General features: G+C 41.5%; 1 protein-coding gene across 8 annotated transcripts in view; it reads left to right on the top strand.

The window, feature by feature from the left end:
• nrxn2b (neurexin 2b) overlaps window positions 1–19,926 on the top strand; it is a 694,839-nt gene that overhangs the window by 306,630 nt on the left and 368,283 nt on the right. For all 8 annotated transcript variants that reach the window (XM_075451532.1, XM_075451531.1, XM_075451530.1 and 5 more), the window contains one exon: window positions 6,642–6,943. In XM_075451532.1, coding sequence (XP_075307647.1) covers window positions 6,642–6,943 — 302 coding nt within the window. The remainder of the gene's footprint in view (window positions 1–6,641; window positions 6,944–19,926) is intronic.

Genomic DNA, 19,926 nt, shown 5'->3' with positions numbered 1-19,926 from the left:
AGATCCTGGCTTTTGGTAGAAAAAGAAAACTTACCATCACGCATATAGTTGCTTGTGGCTCTTAAGTGATACTGTAACAGGGCTGACACAACTGTGCAAATTTTCCGCATGGGTTAGAGGGTGTGCTAGTCCATTTAATGACACTGGTTCTACTCAGGTTGGAATTCCATAATCCTCCTCTTCCATCCCTTCTACCCTCTCATACTTTTACAGTGCAGCTCAAATAAATGACACAAACACAATGTAGGCCACAGTGTGAAGAGGACAAGCTGCTTGACACAATGTATGCTGAAATGTCTGTTATCAGAATCAGAATCAGAATCAGAATCGCTTTTTATTGCCAGGTATGTGGACACACACGAGGAATTTGACTCCGGTTACACCTCACTCTCTTTAGTGCAACAATTACAAAAAAAATAGACATAGAACAAGATTAAATCAGAAGTGCAAATTGGTGCATGGTGCAAGGATGAAACACTGAAGTCCGGTTTTAGCTGTTTAACACAGAGACAGCCTGAGGGAAGAAACTGTTCCTGTGTCTTGTTGTTTTGGCGTACAGAGTTCTGTAGCGCCTTGCAGAAGGGAGGAGTTTAAACAGTTTGTGTCCAGGGTGTGATGGGTCTGCAGAGATGTAACCTGCCCGTTTCCTGACTCTGGACAGGTACAGATTCTGGATGGAGGGCAGGCTGACACCAATAATCTTCTCTGCAGACCTTATTGTCCATTGCAGTCTGTTTTTTTCCTGTTTGGTGGTTGATCCGAACCAAACGGTGATGGATGAACAGAGAATAGACTGAACAATGGCGGTGTAAAACTGGATCAGCAGCTCCTTAGGTAGGTTGAGCTTCCTGAGCTGCCGCAGGAAGCACAACCTCTGCTGTGCCTTTTTGATGGTAGTGACTGTGTTGGTCTCCCACTTCAGGTCCTGAGAGATTGTGGGGCCCAGAAACCTGAAGGATTCCACAGCAGACACTGCGTTGTTGGTGATGGTGATGGGTGGCAGAGTGGGGGGGCTTCTCCTAAAGTCCACTGTCATCTCCACTGTTTTTATCGTGTTCAGCTCCAGATTGTTCTGACCACACCAGCAGACCAGCCGTTCAACCTCCCGTCTGTATGCAGACTCATCACCGTCCCGGATGAGGCCGATGACTGTTGTGTCATCTGCAAACTTCAGGAGTTTAACAGACGGGTCTCTTGAGGTGCAGTCGTTGGTGTAAAGGGAGAAGAGCAGTGGGGAGAGTACACACCCCTGGGGGGCACCTGTGCTGATGGTCCGGGTGCTGGATGTGATGCTCCTCAGCCTCACCTGCTGCTTCCTGTCAGTCAGGAAGTTTGTAATCCACTGACAGGTGGAGGAGGGCACAGTGAGCTGGGTGAGTTTGTTGCGGAGGATGGCTGGGACGATGGTGTTGAACGCCGAACTGAAGTCGACAAACAGGATCCTGGTGTACGTCCCTGCAGAGTCGAGGTGTTGCAGGATGTAGTGCAGTCCCATGTTAACGGCATCATCCGCTGACCTGTTCGCTCGGTAGGCGAACTGCAGGGGGTCCAGCAGGGGGTCTGTAATGTCCTTCAGGTACCCCAACACCAGTCTCTCGAAGGACTTCATGACTACAGATGTGAGGGCAACAGGCCTGTAGTCGTTCAGTCCTGTGATGGTGGGTTTCTTGGGGACCGGGATTATTGTGGAGAGTTTGAAGCATGAGGGGACTTCGCACAGCTCCAGGGATCTGTTGAAGATCCGGGTGAAGATGGGGGCCAGTTGGTCAGCGCAGACCTTCAGGCAGGAAGGTGACACACCGTCTGGGCCGGGTGCCTTCCTGATCTTTTGTCTGTGAAAGACTGACAGAACATCCTCTTCACAGATCGTGAGTGCTGGTGGGGGGTCAGAGGGGAGAGGTGGCAGAGTGGCAGGTGATGTCAATGGGGGGGGAGGTGGAGAGGTGTGAATGTGTCAAACCTGCAGTAGAACACATTCAGCTCGTCAGCCAGTTGATGATTCGCTGCAGTGTTTGGGGATGGTCTCCTGTAGTTGGTGATGGACTGCAGGCCTCTCCACACTGACGCTGGATCGTTGGCTGAAAGGCTGTTTTTAATCTTTTCAGCGTAGCTCCTCTTGGCTGCTTTTACCTCCATTGTCAGCGTGTTTCTGGCCTGGTTGTGCAGGACTCTGTCCCCACTTCTGTAGGCCTCCTCCTTGGCCTGACGAAGTTGCCTGAGTTTTGCAGTGAACCAGGGTTTGTTGTTGCTGTATGTGCGGAAGGTTTTGGTGGGCACACACATGTCCTCACAAAAACTGATGTAAGATGTCACGGTATCAGTCAGTTCATGCAGGTCTGAGGCTGCAGTCTCAAAAACACTCCAATCAGTGCAGTCAAAGCAGGCTTGTAATTCCACTTTGGCGTTGTTGGTCCATCTCCTCACCGTCTTGACCACAGGCTTAGCAGATTTCAGCTTCTGCCTGTAGGTCGGGATAAGATGAACCATGCAGTGGTCAGAGAGTCCCAGGGCTGCACGGGGGACAGAGTTATATGAGTTCTTAAAAACAGTGTAACAGTGGTCCAGAGTGTTTGTGTCCCTGGTGGGACACTTAATGTGCTGTTTATATTTTGGCAGTTCGTGGCTGAGGTTTGCTCTGTTAAAGTCCCCCAAAACAATGAGCAGAGAGTCCGGGTGTTTTTTCTCCACGTTATTAATCTGGTCGGCCAGGTGTTGTAACGCCTCAGTAACACAGGCCTGAGGAGGGATGTAGACTCCGACCAGAACAAACGAGGAAAACTCCCTCGGCGAACTATTTTTGTTGACCGTACAGTGGTGACAAAGGTGGGTCAGTAAATATCCATATTTTGTGCAAGGTGGAAAGGCTGAGTGGAGAAAAAAAAAGGTGGACTCTTAAAGATGTTTTTCAGACTAAATTGGATCGGGAGTGCTAAGTGGTGTGATTTTGAAGTGATTCTTATAATGCCCCGGAGAACTCAATACTGCCAGACACGACAAGGCACAGATCGACAGATACAGTCAAATGTAAGCACTAAATGAGTGTGTGGAAATAATAATAGTCACAAGATAGTAAATAGACAGCATATGTTGTTTTTGGCTAAATTTATACTTTATTACATTAAATTTATTAATTTATTACTTCCAGCCTGTTTAAGAAATTGTTAGCTATGGTGTCTTTGAGAAAAGTTGATCAAAACTGCTCTGTAGTGACAATGTCGAAATGATAGTTGGCATAGTACGTTTCCAACACAGACGAGAAATCTCCTCTTCTACAACTGTAGCCGATAATTCTCCCACCTGCCTTTGATCATTCAGTTCTTGATGCCATTAATCCTCCTCTTCATACACTCTGAGTTATAAGCAACACGGAGGGCAACTGAAGTAGGATGAATACACAGAAGCAGACAACAAACACCAGCTTGCCTCATAACATGCGCTTATCAGTGAAACAGTGTCTGGTTTGAGCCCACTGCAGACAGTATCATTTTTACCGCAAAAAATACCCAACGCGAAAGGTCTTTTTAACCAACGCCATAAAATCAAACACCAGAAGAGCTCAATCTTTAATTAATAATAAAGATGCTATTACAGGTGGCTACATTTCAAATGAGTCATTTCTGTAACGTAGTCAGGGCTTTCAGTGAGGTTAATTGAGACCTTGATAGCACTTTAGTCTCTGCTGCACGCCTGTACATCTCATCTTTCCTCTGGTTAGTGTCAGCTCCTGTGCTTTACAGAGAGAGATTTGATCTAAGTGAAACATGTATACTCCAAGTGTGTATTCGCGTGTAATCAGAAGAGTGCTGCCATGGGACCAGGAGGTTTAGTGAGAGATGTGCAGTCGAAGAAAGAGGAAAAACAGATGTAGCCTATAGGAATAAGCTCAGCTTCACAGGAGCTGAAGTGGTCTCAGAGAAGGAGAGTGAAGAAACCTTATTTTGAATTAATTTATGGATCTTGGCTGAATTGATATTGTCATTCCCACTGTCATGAAGTGGGAGGAGGGATTTCCCAGTGCTCAGCAGCGCGGAGCAGGATTACAGATCACTCGAAGCATACAGGGGACACAGGAAGTGAGTCAACCTGACTCACAATGTGAGATGGAACAATGTACATGTTTCAGTAACACTGCAGTGTATAGATATCATGCCAACATAGAATTTTTTATTTTTTTCCAACCTCTGATGTCCAACCTCATAATGTTATGTTTGTGGTGACCCTAAGATCATCTCTGGAGCCATGTTGGCAGATTTACTGGTGCTACTATGAACACTCCCACCCCATCCACTCCTGTCACTCACAGCTCTTCTCCAGCTTTATCTCCTCCTCTCAGCCTTCTGTTCATTAAAAAGACATAAACAAAGGAAAGTTTTTTTTCATTTGTTTGCTGCTTGCATCTCTTCATTGCACAGGGCTCAGTCTCACTGAGCTCGCAGAAGCGATCACAAGCTGTTTGTTGCTTACCGTTAACAGCCTCTGCTATAGGAGGGGGTCGAACTTAGTACATAATTGAAAATGGTTGCTGTGGTCCATTTGCTACGCTTTTGTTCTTCCCACATCAGCAACACGGGCACCGCCAAGATGTTGCTCTGGTGGGGATTTGCTTTTGTGTGTCATTTTTCCTCTCCATCTCATCCCCTCTCTCCTTTGATGCCTTTTTTTTTTATTTTTTTTTATTTTACGACAATTCACACTTCAGTTGTGATTGCTCTAAATTTCGATTTCTGCCAAAGTGCTCTTTTAAGTAGCTGTCTCTGTCTGGATGCCATTTGTCCCTCACTTCCTCATTTTCCCTCCACCCCTGAAATGTTTTCATTTATGTGAGAGCATCCACCCATATCACGTTGTTATAGTTGTCTTCAAGCAAGCACTATCATAGTCTTAAATGTTCCAAGTACAGCAGTTGGCATGTCACTTCACACATACTCGTTCCGCCTCTCAGGATGTTTCTCTCTGCCTCTCCCTTTCCATTTGTCTTTTGCGCAAAGCACATATCCTTAAACAACTGGTGTATTTTTGTAGGTTACTCTACATTGAAAAAATTATGTTCATATCCCAGTACAGAGTGCACAGGTATCAAATGGATATGCCATTATCCTCCACCACTTTTCTCTCAGCTATGATTGCTCCTATGGCGAACTTACTTGCTCATCAGATTCAGTTTTCAGTCTGGAAATAGACGATCCCCTCTGGCCAACCCAGCCTCTCTCTCTAGGGAAATGCACCGGGATCTTAAATTGATACATCTGTAATGAAAATTGAGGATAAACTACATGTGATGATTCACCCATTCTGGGTCTTCGTGACAGTTTTACTTTGTCCTCTCTCCCTCCAAATTGAGTCGCAAATCCTATTACCTGAGTTCGATTCATTAGTCTGGCCTCCCCAAGGAAACAGGTGCGGAGGGGCAAATAAACACAGGAAGTCATGTACCTTCAGATCACAGTTCATGCTCGGAGGCCAGCTGATTTGCAGAGAGAAATAAGAAGAGATTCGGCTCATTTTGGGGATTGCATTTGTGCTTTTTCCAACAATCTCTATTTTGTGGTTAAGATCTTTTTTTTCAACCCATGTTTAAAAATTGTCAAAATTTTATCTTTATATCTGCCCACTGTTGCTACTCTCTATAAATTATTATGAGACTCTGTTGATCCTTCCCATAGATTATGTCATCACTGCTATTAAGTATTTTCGGGAAATATATCTCTTCCAAAGAATATATGGGATATATATAAGCCATATGACACATATGTAATGGTTTGAGGAATGAAAAATAATCAAGGGGAGTAGTTTACCGAATTCCATAAACACTGTTGTTTCTCCTTCTCGTTGTCTTCAGTGTCCACTTTCTGACTTGTTTGAATGAGCTGTCGTTGTTGTGAGCGTTCTTGGAGCCTTTGTTCTGTTGTGATGGCTGCAGGTGTGCGTTCTGTCCTTGACAGATGCACAAAGCATCCTCCTTGTCTGCTGATAGGCTGATGTTTGACATATGTCGATTGTACAAACAGTTTATTTTGACTGGTTACGTTTGAACAAGGTCTAATGCAGTTGTGAGATACCTTGTGCTGTATACAGACTGGCAGGTGTTTGCCAAGTTGTCGGCGCTTTTCTTTTCCTTCTGCTTAGCATTGTTCAGCTCTTCCACTTTATTCTCAGCAGTCGTGTTTCTTCTTGTTATTTTAATTGAAACCTATCTTTATTCTGACCCTAACCCTTTTATCTGGAGGTTCTTTTTACTCGAGAAACCGCCACATTGTTGTACATTATAAATAGATATTCATCTTTCTAGCTTCAGTTGTTTGATATGTTCAATAGACGATCAAAGTACAACATTTTGATTATTGAAGGCTCCACAATAAAAACTTGTGTAAAAATCTTGAGAGTGTTGTCACCAGATGTAATAATTTACGTGTCTAGATGTTATGTATGCTAATTTGTCAGTGTTCTGTCTCTGGAGACTTTAAGTTTCCAGATCATATTTTGGTCATTTGCATAGTGTATTTTTCATAAAAAACTTATCTTGTATCCATGTAATTTTCATACCTGTCTTAATATACACACACACACTTGGTAGGATAGGGTATAACAGAGTTTACCTCGTAAAATTGGTTCTTATGTTACTTTTTCCTCTCTTTTTCCAGGTAAGGAAGAGTCAGTAGCCACCTTCAAAGGCAACGAGTTCTTCTGCTACGACCTGTCGCTGACACCGATCCAGAGCAGCACTGACGAGATCACGCTTTCCTTCCGGACGCTGCAACGCAACGGCCTCATGCTGCACACCGGCAAGTCGGCAGACTATGTGAATCTTTCCTTGAAGAGTGGTGCGGTCTGGCTGGTCATCAACCTGGGCTCGGGGGCCTTTGAGGCCCTGGTGGAGCCAGTCAATGGCAAGTTCAACGATAACGCTTGGCATGATGTGCGAGTCACCCGCAACCTGCGCCAGGTAATCAATGCTTGCATAGTTCAGGTCTGTTGTAGTCAGGATGGTGCCTCTGTCTGCCAACTATGCTTTCTCCTCACATCTTTTCCTTTTCTCCTAGAACATAGGGAACATCGGAAGCCTCTGCCGAGCTGTCTTCCTGTAGTATATCTTTGTTCTTTCCCATCATAACTGAAGTTTCTTTTTTTCCAGACAGAAGCTGAACAGGGCCCATGATTTTCTTTTCTTTTTCTTTTCTTTTTTTTAAAGAAATGTCACGACACAATGACCAGAAATCCATCTCACCTTCATAGTCAATGGCAAAATGGTTCAAATACATCACAGTTCATGTGAAAATTAGATTATAAGCTGAGCTACAATAAGATCGTTATTAAATCAGAGACAATTCTAAGACTTAAGGTGTGAGCTTGTAGATTGTTCTGTTCTCTTACACTGTGTTTACACTAAAAGCATCATGTTTAAACAGTTAAATCCTTTAATGTGGGCTGTGGCCGCTCTTGTAGCCCTGATTGCAGCATCCTCAGTTAAATTTAGCATGTAGAACTGGTGTAGTGTTCACATTGATAGTGTGCCAAGTTGGAGCAGATAAAAACCTGCGACTACTGCAGGCTCTGTGATGTGTGACTGAATGCAGATTAAACCCTTTCGCATCACACTTAAAACCCAGATGTTTGCAGGTGTGTATTTTAAGCTGTGTAAAAATGGCCTTATTCATACACAAACAAGGAAAGTGCTCCGCTCAATATTTATGCATATAATCAGCTACACAAATGGAATGCACCACCTTCATCAAGTGACCAAGCATTTAAAACCTTTCTGAACAAATTTAGCCCACGCATCGTTACAAACCTTGAATTGAAAACAAAAGAGCAACCCCAGCATGACTGTACTTGTGTATGGGAGTGAACAGTGTGAAATGTCGTGCACTTATCCACTGGCAGCCCTGTTGCGTCTGCACAAGCATACAGCAAAACAGAAAGTGCATCCACATGCAGTACACCCCTGGACCCTCCGGAGGCACCGAGTCATCAATTGGCAGTTGCAACTACCAGCAGTGAGATACAATCAATTTCACTTAAACTTGCCTTGCTTACTTCTTCACATTTTTTGGGTAAATGTAATTGGAATGAATGGCTTGTCAGTACTAATAATGGGAATTGTAAACAGCCCACAATGCAAAAAAAAAGCCTAATGGGAATGTATTAACACAAAGATGGTGAATCAGCTTCTTTGTGTCTCCAAAAACATTATCAGAAAGTAGGGGAAAAAGCAGCAAACGGTATCAAGGCCTTGTGCTTTTAGACACTAAAGAAACCGCTGTGCGAAAACAAAAAAACTGAGAGCAAAGTGAATCTTAATGTGGACTTCGTACAATTAGATTATGAAGTAGTATTTCCACACCAACCATACTTTACAAAATGTTTCAAACTGTAGTGATGTTTCTATGTATATATGTAACTTCGATGAGGATATAGTCCACGATCTGTAGAGCTGATCTTTGTTATTATACATTGTACTTGCCCCAAGACGAGAGAAAATGATCACACACTTAGTCACACACAGATTACCTTTGATCTGACCGCGTTTTGACTAAGTTGTGGCTGGAAAAAGTCTTTCATATCAATGTCTTTATCTCATGCCATATGTCAGGGGTCTTCAACGTTTTACAGACCAGGGACCCCCAAACTGATGGAGAGTTGGAGCAGGGACCCCCTACTATTTATATGGCATACAATTGTGTTTTATATTTAACGGGGCCTAGTGCCGTGTATAAACATAGGTCCTCTGTTATTGTACATTCAATACTAAGCTATTCAAATAATACACAAGTTAATATATTCATGTTTTTATTTTAAACATGTGCAAGGTACAGGGTGGCCGTGCCACTGCCTTTTATAAACAAACATCTTGCATACAACACTGAGCTATTCAAATAATCCACAGATTTTAACTTTAACCCCCTGGAGTCTAAGGCTTTTTCAGAGACTTTGAGGCAGTTGTCACCACCTTGACATTTTTAATTATTTCAACTAACTGTAAACATCAATGCAAAAGTGACATATATGGTTGTGTTCTGAAAAGCCTAACAAAAAACAATATGACATTGAAGTGAATGTAATACAAACAAGTTTTATTTAAATTGAGGGGAAACACAACTGTACAAAAAAACAAGTTTTAGAGGTCTTCAAACAGTGCAAGAAAACACACTATAAATATATCTAGCCAAGACTTTTGAAGGTTGAACCTTGTAAACAAAAGTGTTGGCTGCATAAAAGTAAAAAGTGCAGTCAGAAATGTTTTTTTGTTTTCACACAAACTGTAAAAAAGTAATTGTAACTCAAGACAGTGTCTCTGTTAGTTGAATACTAATTAGATGGGTGTGTAACACCCCTGATTCCCCCCACCCCACCCCCCTGTCACTCTCCATGTGATAATTGTCTGTCACTGGCAGGACATTGCTGCCTTCCCCCACATGCTGGCTGAGGCTGCGGCTACACAAAAACGTTTTTCACTGTAAACGATACTTTTTCTTATCGTTTCGCTGTCGCGGCCACACGGAGCCGGCGTTCCCACTACCCCAAAACGATAGTTTTTGAGAACGGGTTCCAGAGTGGGAAAGTTTGAAAACGAGGTCGTTTCGTTTCCATTATTACAGCGAAAACGTTTTTGCGTCAGTCAAACGTTGACGCTGTGAGACTTCTCTATTGTCTCACAGCGTGGCGTGACACAGTGGCGTGTGTACTGCATCGTTTCATCGTTTTCATCCGTTTTCGTCTGGACCTGAGTCTTTACCGCAGCGTTGCCGTGTGGTTGCAAGAATTTTCGTACCCGTTTTAAAAAAAAAACTCGTTTTGTTTCCGTGTAGCCGTAGCCTGAATGGGGCATGTTCTCACCTGTGAATAGCCACTCAATCACCTGGTACTTTACATGTGAATAGTGATAGGTGTGGCCTAGGAAGCTGCTGCAGTCTGAGACTACAGAAAATCCAAAGATTTTTGTTCACTCTCTTTAAAAAGGGCCAGCTATATAATTTATTTAATATATATATATTTGAAAACTAGAAGTTTCAAGGTTTTTAATGGTGTCACTTATATGTTTGAATGACAAAAACTCACAGAGTTACAGATGTGTTTTTGGAGATGTGTAAAAAAATCCCGCCGGCGGGATTTAGACTCCAGAGTGTTTGCATGTAGATGGGACAATGAATCCTCAAACCATCTGTGGATGGCACATGTTTGCACACAATTTGTGAGAAAAAAACTGTTTGAAAAAAGAAAAAAAAAAAAAAAAATTTTTTTTTTTTTTTTTTTTTTAAATCGTCTAATCAACCAAAGATTTCGCGACCCCCCTGCAGTACCTCCTCGGACCCCCTGGGGGTCGCGGACCCCCTGTTGAAGACCTCTGCCATATGTCATTCTTGTAGTCCCAACTGAATTAGCACAGAGGGATTCGCCACAATCGCCTCACAGCAGGAGGGGTTCCCGGTTTGAATCCCAGCTGGGGCCTTTCTGTGTAGTTAGTATGTTCTCCCCGCGTATGTGCGGGTTCTCTCCAGTTACTTAGGCCTCCTCCCACCGTCCATAAACATGCATGATAGGTTATTTGGTGACATTAAATTGTACGAGTGTGCAGGGTTTTGTCTCTGACTGGCGCTGTGATGGATTGGGGACTCATCCAGTGTGTACCCCGCCACTCCCCGCTGCAACCCTGAATTCGATTAAGCAGGTATAGAAAATGGATGGATGGATATAGACTCTTGCTCAATGTTCCTTCCATCTTTTAAAATCTCAATGAGTTCCATAAGTCTGTGCATTGGAGACCGCACCAGTCTTCGTCGACAGACAAGTTTTACCAACCCCTGTGGTACTTTTGCAGAGCGGGCTTGCTGATAACCTCCTTGGTTTGCAGTGCAGTGTTGGTGTAGTAGTGGTGCACACCTCCACTTTGACCTGACGTCTGGGTTTTACTCATTGTAGGATCTGCAGAAAAACCTTAATCAGCCTGATTCTAATGGTATTATTTTGTTTTTAGGTTTTGTTCCCCTTTATAAACAATGATGTTTCCAAAGTAAATCAATCAGAAATAATAAAACAGGAAGTTTGATGTCACCCATTGATTTGATTTTTAGTCGTGGCCATCCTGGGCCTTTTGGAGTCAGAGCTGGCATGCAAGGGATGGAACTAGCTCATATCCTGAGAGAGCTATGCATGTCACACATTCATCTGTCTCCAAAAGTGACCTCACTCATAACAGTGCCAAACTTCAAGTTTGTCAGTTAAAGTCAGTGAGATGTATAAGAATTCACCCCTACTCCAAAACCACAGTTGTTTATAGAAGAGGCAACTGTATAGTATAAAAGCCAAGACTTGGACCAGGCTGCAGACATGTGTATTTCTGCTGTAAAGTCAGTCAGTTTTACATGGTGATCTATTACTTTTGGAGCCAGGCTCAAGTGGCCATTTGAAGATCTGCCATGTTTGCCACTTCTGCTACTGCTTCATTTTTCTTCCTCTCTGGTTGCTGCTCGGTTTGGTTGCGTGCATATTGACATCTGACAAATAGTAGTTTTTCATTCCATTTTTTACATGCAAGCGAAAATAAGCTTACCAATGCAGACAGAATCATTTTTTTCTGCCCACTGAAGCCAGTGTGATTTCTTTCGAATAGCAGTCCTTCCATAAGAAAAAGTGTTGAGCTGAGGTTATGGCACAGCCCCAGTGGTCTCCATTTGTCTCATTCATTCTGTATCCACTGTTCTTAATGTCTCTTGCAATGTCATGCATATCTAGCCCTGCATCAGAGAGCCAAAACAAGTGAAGTCTGGAAGCTCTCTCCTTCTCCTCCTCTATATGTGTTTATTCACTGTCTTTCTCCACAAAACCTATGAATTTGTCAGCTTTGTGCAGGATAAAATGAAGCAGACAGAATTAGGTGAGGTGATAGAGACTCTCTGCCGAGTGGGGGGGAGGGAGGATGCCTGACAAATGATCACAGCTTCAGAGCTCCACTCGGTGGTATCTGGCTGCACTGCAAGTGTGTATGAGCGAATGGCTTAACAGGTTAGGTTAATGGTTGTGGTATATTTGATTGGCAGGCAAGCACACGTTTCGACCTTTAATCAGTGTAGGTCTCCAGCCACAATGCACACACCTCCACACCTGCTGTGCACTATTCACTGTGCACATCAGTTAGCATAACCATCATAGACATCTTGTAGACTTCAGAGCCGTGGCCATTCCTCCCATGGGACTGCACACACTGTCTAAACACATCGCAGGAAGAAGAAGGCCGAAGGCAAACATATTAATCCTGATGTCAGGTGTGTCAGGAGTGATATATCAAATTCTCAGCAGCGAAAAAAAAAGAACACACTGGGCAAATGGGTCAAATATTAAGTATGCAATAACACAACAGTCAGTATACATCAAATCATTTTGGTCCCCATCATGATGCACGCACTGTGTTCGGTTTAGACAAAAACCGCTACCACACTGTATTTGCATAGAGTAATGATTTCTTATCTTTTCAAATTCCACATTAATTTTCCCAGAAGCCCTACAGACACAATGTACACATGTCATTTTCCATAACTGATCGCTCATGGAGGCCATTCTAGTGAACTTATTCCTGCTCTCAAGCTGAGTTCCCTGAGGGAGATCGTGCAACAATACCAGAGAGCTGCCACAGTAATTGTTTACCAGACAGACATACCCATTTATCAGAATTCTTTCAGGGTTTGGATGTAGCGTGTATTCCCGCAAAGATTTAGATGTTTTTGCTTTTCAGTGTGACTGACAAAAGAATCTTGACTGAATCTCTTCTTTCATTAAATCATTTTTCATTCATGATCTCATATTTCCCCCTTCAGTGTGAGTAATGTGAAGAACGTGCCCTCAGTGTGAGGAGGAAAACCTTGTCTATTTCTGTTATTTCTTTTGTATTGTCTTTTCCTGTCGGTCATGTTTGAGGCTGAATATCTTAAAAGTTTTGTGTAGCAGTATCTTGGACATTGCCCTGAATTGGCATCATACCCAAAATATTTTGGTTGAACCAAATAAATTTCTCATCACATCTTTTCCTTACAACTCTCCTCGGATGGACTAATAGTAAGAGGAAACATTCTGCCAATTGAGGGCAATTTGAGGGTAATTTTTGCCAGGCTGGCAATCCAAAAATTGATGAATACAATTCTGTATTCCTGAACAAACGGAACATTTATTTATATACACTTATATACATTTATACGTAAATGTGTATAGCATTTAGGGAGGAAAAAGCAATAAGCAAAAAGGAATAACCCAAAAAACAGATACCTTTAGCAAATTCTTTAATATATATATAATACAAAAAAAATATATCACTTTGTTATTAATATTTGATTCATGTCTAAATTCGTTGACTTGTTTCTTAAGATAACTGTTAAATTATTTGTCAGTTATTTAATCATCTGACTGTCAATCATGTGACAATTTAAGGCATTGGCAGAGATTAAATATTTCTGGAGGCTGACGCTGAAATGTTTCAGTCTGATTTTGCTGTCTGCGATATCATCAGTAAAAGTATGTCTCATTTTATGGACAATTTGATTGGAACAAACTGCTCAAAAGCAGGTAATATGTTCAAACTAAGCCACCGTGGTGATCTAGCCGAGCCACCTTTGTGACACTTAAAACACGTCATAGCAGAGTTTTAGGGTGTCAACCGCAGAAGAGGAAGCTTCCATTCATCATTTGCAACCCCGCGTTAATCTGCCAGATATAATAAACCTGAGCCTGAGAGTATCTGAGCAGCGGGAGAATAAGGATGAAACGGGAGGTTGTTCTGTGTTATGCAGAGCATAACCAGCAGAGACCAGCTGTCTTTGTATTCCCCAATGTGACTTTACAACTTGAAGACTCAAGTATTGTGTCACAGATGTGGGTCAGTAGCTTAAGCAGTGTCTGGAGAGTGAGAAACCTTTGAACTCAACTCATTTTTTTTTCTTATATCACTGTCACACTTTTTTTCCCTCTTTTTTTTATCAGCAGCCTCATCTGCCCTCTTATCTCTGGCCATAGCTAACTTACTGTAACTTTAAATTTTCTGTAACATTGAGGCAGGAGCTGATTTGAATTAGAGCGATGCCACCATGCAGTTGGAAGAAGTTGCTTTGAACATAGTATGTTCTCACTAAAGCAAATGATCAAGTTACAATTTATGATTGTTGAGATTCAAGCACCGCTTCTTTTGTCAGTAATTAGATATGAAAGCACCTCTCTCTCACACACACACACACACACTTTACAAGGAGCTAAACAATACAGGGAAAAACTATTTGTAAAACAAAGTTATTGTTTGCACACTGAAAACTAAATGATGAAACTTGCTAGCTCACATTATGCCTGCACATGTTCTGTCGTTGTTAGAGAGTCAGGGGATGGAAACCTTCTTGATGAAAACAAGAGTTTTCAGTTATAGGAAGCTTGATTTCAAAATCAAAGACTGTCATAAATCAGTCGCTGTGACTAATTAAAATTTCATCAAGGAGAATCATTTTATGGATTTATTTATTTATACATTATAATTACAAGGGCAGCTCACATTGATCAACTTTTCAGGGGAAGTTTCAGTGTAGCTAATTGGTTCATTTTCATCTCAAGTCTCAGAGCAGGTTTCACGACAGCCATTTTGAGACATAAAAACCAAACCTTTGCATGTTTCACATGTACACATGAAATCGCATGAAACAAAGCAAAGCTTTCTTCAGGTACCCACATACTTGATTGTGTTCCGATATGACACAGTCTCTGTTATGTGTTGGCAGGCTGTTTGATGTGTGAGCTGCTCCCAGAGGAGAAAAGCTGACTTTCCAGAAGCACTCCTCCTTAAAGGTGTTATACAATCCTCTCTAACCGTAGACCTTGTGTGCCTGTCACCAGTTGTTTTCTATTTGATAACGTGACTAAGAAGAGGAGGAGCTAAGACGTGCAGAATCCAATACACTGTCATCGTTTTAAGACGTTTCACATTTAGTGTGATCTTATTCTTCAGGAAAATGCGGAATTTGAAATGTGCTGCAGTGTTTTGCACCCTCCATTCATCATTCAGTGACTGAAATGTAACTCCTGGTGCAAATGCTTCACCATATTTAAGAGTCAAATGGCTGAGCATGTAGGAAAAAATGATCACTTTCATCATCTGTTTCATATAAGGGAGAGAATAAGAATTACATTCCTCCCATTTCAGTCAATGCCAATACCCCCCATTTTGTTTTTCTGTATCTGTATCTTACTTGTTGTGTTTTCCATCCATGTTTGTAGGCATGATCAACTGCAATTATCCTTCCCTCCCCCAACCCCCTCCGTCCATCCATCCGACACCCCGCTCCCCTTTCACCAACCCCCAGAAGCAGCCAGAATTCCTAAGACAGAGCCAATCAATTCCTCTCCCGCATGCCCTCCCCTCCCTCTCCCTCTCATTTTCACTTTATCTCTCGCTTCCATTCTCGCTAGCAATTTGTCACTTAGCAACGGAGTCTGCTCTGCCGTTGGGTAGTGAATCATCCTTGGCTGCGGTCCTGTATTAACTCCTTCGTTTCAAATATATCCTCCAGCTGAACACTATGATACTGTTGATAAAAGCATGTCTGATTCAACAGGTGTCAATCTTTTGAACGCTTCATTATTTGGTCCTTTTATTGGAAAGTGCAACAAGAAAGAAAGTAACAAATTAACTTAATTAATACAAGCTCTGATTGGTTTCTTAGGGGATTTTGCTTGGCAGACATAACCAGCCAACAGGTAAATCTTGTGGATTAGCCTCTATTCACCTGTAAGTACCTAAAAAAGGTCATCAAAATGGACTTTAGCATCAAAACAGATTGAGCATTTTCTGGCCAAAGTGAGAATGCTATTTTGAGCGTTCGTTTTTACCAACGAAAACAGCACGATCTCTTATGATGATATGGAATTGCTATTCAAGACAGGCATGGGTAGTGGATTTGTTTGATGAACATAATGGCACACTAACACCCCTGTAATCCTTTCTCAGTTTACTGCCAATGACATTTTAAGTATTCCTAATGTGCTGAAGCCATGCCGCTAGGAAGTAGGAGTGCAGTCATCATCTGTGTGTGGGAGGATGTGCATTTAGTATTTTTCTCTCTCCTTGTGTGTCTTTCTCTGTGCTGATCAGAGGTTGACACGTTAAGCCCAAATTACAAACACCCTGTGTTAAAACATAGGCCCAGCTGTTTTTTTTTTTTTTTCCAGGGTTGAGAGTGCCTCTGCATTTCAACGGGAGAAAAAAAAAAGAGGCTTATTTGCATAAAATTTTCAGAGCATTTACATATCTGCTTGCATCCCCACACTCACTCATCAGGCTCGTTTGCCACTACCTGCTCCAACACTTTAATGTTTATTCATCCCCCTGGCTCACAGAGACCTATAATCAGATCACAAATCTCTGTGCCATTAGCACATTCAAACAGGTGGAAACAGTTGATAAAATTTTATCGAGGTAGAAAGGAGGAGATTGAGACAGAGATTCCAAGGGAGCACAGGACAAGTCAGCAGAGTAAATAAGTATTAAAAAGAATAAGGAAGAAAGACCTCATGAAAGAAATAAAGATTGCTGGTCATAAGTCTTATGACTGTCCAGATTAGTGAAGGATCTGAAGCAGTTGAAAATAGTGACAAAAAAAGTTTATCACAAACTGAGTTGATGTTATGACTTAGTCTCTGTCAGCTGTGAAACTATAGTGCAGAAAATTTAGAGGAAGAGTTTCATATTGATGAATGGGAATCAGTGTTAAATGATGATATTGTCTGCCAACTTCGGACATGACAATAGTCATGAGTCTTTCAAATTCAAAAGCCACTTTTCCTAGAAATGAAATGAAAGATAATAACCATGGTCATTCTTTGCTGCTCAACTGAGAAAGCGATGTCTTTTAATGTGCCTTTTCTACTCTTCTTTGTTAGTTTTTGACTTCTCATAATCTAGTGGGGAGTCTGCAGAGCGACTGTTGGTTGACAAACTATTATTATTGTGGCAGCTCATTCAAAGGATGTCAACATTATATTGCATTGTTCCCAGCAACATTGCTCTGTGTTTATGCAGACCATTGACAATAAAATGACAGCCTTTCACTTATATCTTGGGATTAACAACAGAGCCTCACACCTTCACTGCTCATGTCTTCTATTGCAAGTTATTTTCTCCCATTGAGTTGTTTTCTAGAGGCTTCCTCGCATCTTTATTTCGTCGTGTTTGGTTCTCTTTAGCACAGCTCTAACAACTATTCGGACAGTGTTTTCATAAGATCTTACAAAATCTCAACTATGGTGAACAGCTTCAGCTGCTCTTTCTAAAACATGCAAATATACTTTAAGAGTTAAGAGCTAAGGATAAAGATTTGCAAAACAGTTAACCGTTGTTTTCCCCAAGTTATTACAAGTTCTGAAATTTCAGTGGTTACTTTAGTTAGATAGCCCATCTCAGCCCATTTCTCTCCACAGTCGCCTCAGGCATGCTTAGGACGGGAGATTGGACCGAAAACAAAGTTTCAGTGCAATTTCCTAGCTAAGTTGGTTTCCTTAGCTAGGAAATTGTTTTTGAATTGGCTCTATATGAAAGAATTGAATTATTTTATGAATAATTATGATTACAATTAATTGAATTCCAATTGGCTTGAATTGGACTTTATTATCTAAGTGCCTTGAGATGACATTTGTTGTATTTGGCATTATATAAATAAAAATTAATTGAATTGAATTGAATTGAATGAAAGATTGAAAGATTTACTGTATTCCCTTAGTTTTACTAAAAAGAGCACTGATGCTAAGAGATGCTAAGAGAGCTGTAGAAACTTGGATACAAAAGCATCCAGAAAGTAGTAACATATAATGTTTCATTGCATTGTTCAGTTAATTTGATTAATGCAAAAGGTCAGAACGTAAGGTACATCTTGAAAAGCGGTTGATAGATGAAATAGATGAAAATGAAGCTGCACCCTAAGCAGCTTCAGTTATGACATTCCATTAAACCGAGCCACATTTTTGCCCTTTCATATGCAAATGAAATCTAAAGAAAAGGAGTGAGATATGAGATTAAAAGTAGTGAAAATAGATGAGTCGGATGGGAAACAAGCGATGGAAATAATGACTGCCAGCTACTCCGCAGCATCCATGATGCTTTGCTGCAGTTTCCATGTGCAAACTCTCTGTCACAGCAACACAGAGGCACACACCGTCATGCTGTTTGTTTGGAGACTTCTCTCCACAGTAATTGCAGTGACATTTATAGTTGCACCTGAAGCCTGTCTGCCAGATTCCAATACTTTGAGGCAGACACCCCAGACTGAATGCTGGATGATTGGAATGAACACAGAACCAAATGTACCTGAAGGAGCCATTCTGTACGTCCTCTGACAGGGTCACTCACAAATGTGTTACCAAGGGCAGCCTGATTCACCGCAAATGCAGAAATCCTCAGCCAGCCATGTGTTTAGGATATAGATCGTCGCACTCAAACTCTCACACACGCTGACTTTTATGTGTCACTGATTATGAAAGCAGACGGTAAGATTTTCACCTGATGACAGATGGCAATGATTTCCTCCCTCCCTCCCGCCCATAGCACAATAGCAATGTATTACTTTTATTCCTTATTTTCAAAGGTTTAAATAGGAGATTTACTGCAGGATGGTCATCAGTCTCAGAACTTTCTCAGTCACAATGATAAATCTATCCGGCCGGGAAATCTTGGCTCCACCGCATTATCCATTGATCATTTTCACAGCTTTGGCATTAAATATTTATCCAGCTTATTCACTGGTGGCCGCAGTTCAGTAATGGCCGCCATGATGAGTGTGAAAAAGATCAGCATTTCCACAAAACACCATGATACATCTTATGTAACCCAAGCTGGCATCCTGCAGGTCTCCTCTACATATTGACCGAAACATAGTAACTGTTTGCACACAGTATTATAATCATTAAAATATTAGAATATGGCTCTTTTCCACGTTTCTTCTTTATGCCCCATCTTAACGTGCTAAGATTTCTCAGCCTAGAGTGGCATTTTAAACAGATGTAACACTTGGTTGTTTAAAAGATTGGGGGCTTTGTCCTCAATCAATAACATCAGAATACGAAGCTTCGAACATTAACACCATGTTTTTCGAACCCTAGCCCTATCCTTAACTCTAACCATTGTGACTCTACCCATGCTAATCCTTACCCTTAACCTGATTCTAATTTAGAAACAAAAAGAAAGAGAAAACAAACAGAAAAACAAGTTGTGATCCTTAAAAAAACCCTTTCAACTTGTTGAGTTCACCATTTAAATCTCCAAAGGTCTTGTGGCCCCCATAAAAGAAAATCGAAACCACGAACCCACCTCCATCACAGTTTTTTCTCAAAGATAAACTGAAACTGCTGAGAAGAATAAGTATTATAAGTAAACCACCCTGTCTGCCATTTGGGAGCAGAGGTAAAACAAAAGTTTCATTTTCTGCGCGATTGACCTTGACAACAGAGCACTTTCCATCAGTACTTACATTTTTCAAGCCTGAAGTTAAACTTCTATTAATCGCTGCCTTTCTTATTCTTTGACACTTCCATTTTTACACATCACCGCTTGTCTAGCAGTGTTTTAATTTGGTCTTTCCTTTTTCTCCTTTTTTTTAAATCATGATCCCAGTCAAAATATTCTAGGGTACTTTTAACTGAATTGTTGGCTAATAATGGTGATGTTAAAGTTTGAATGAGAAATATATCATTTAGTCACAGCTGTCCAGTCTTTTTACACAGATCAAAAAACTCTCTAACACTCTCTAACATCTGGCTTCTGATTGCAGTGTGGAAGTGTTAAATTGGAATTCAGTCCCACGTGAAATAACTCTGTTTGTAGTCACAGGTTTGTATCTGCTCCTGTTCGGCACAGCTTTGATGGTAACTCAGCACCCAGACACACACACAAATGTTCTTTTCGGATGTTGCGGT

Source organism: Odontesthes bonariensis, chromosome 19 (assembly GCF_027942865.1).
Source record: "Odontesthes bonariensis isolate fOdoBon6 chromosome 19, fOdoBon6.hap1, whole genome shotgun sequence".
NCBI lineage: Eukaryota > Metazoa > Chordata > Actinopteri > Atheriniformes > Atherinopsidae > Odontesthes > Odontesthes bonariensis.
Note: the sequence above shows the minus strand (reverse complement) of the source record. Positions and strands in the feature narration are given on the sequence as shown.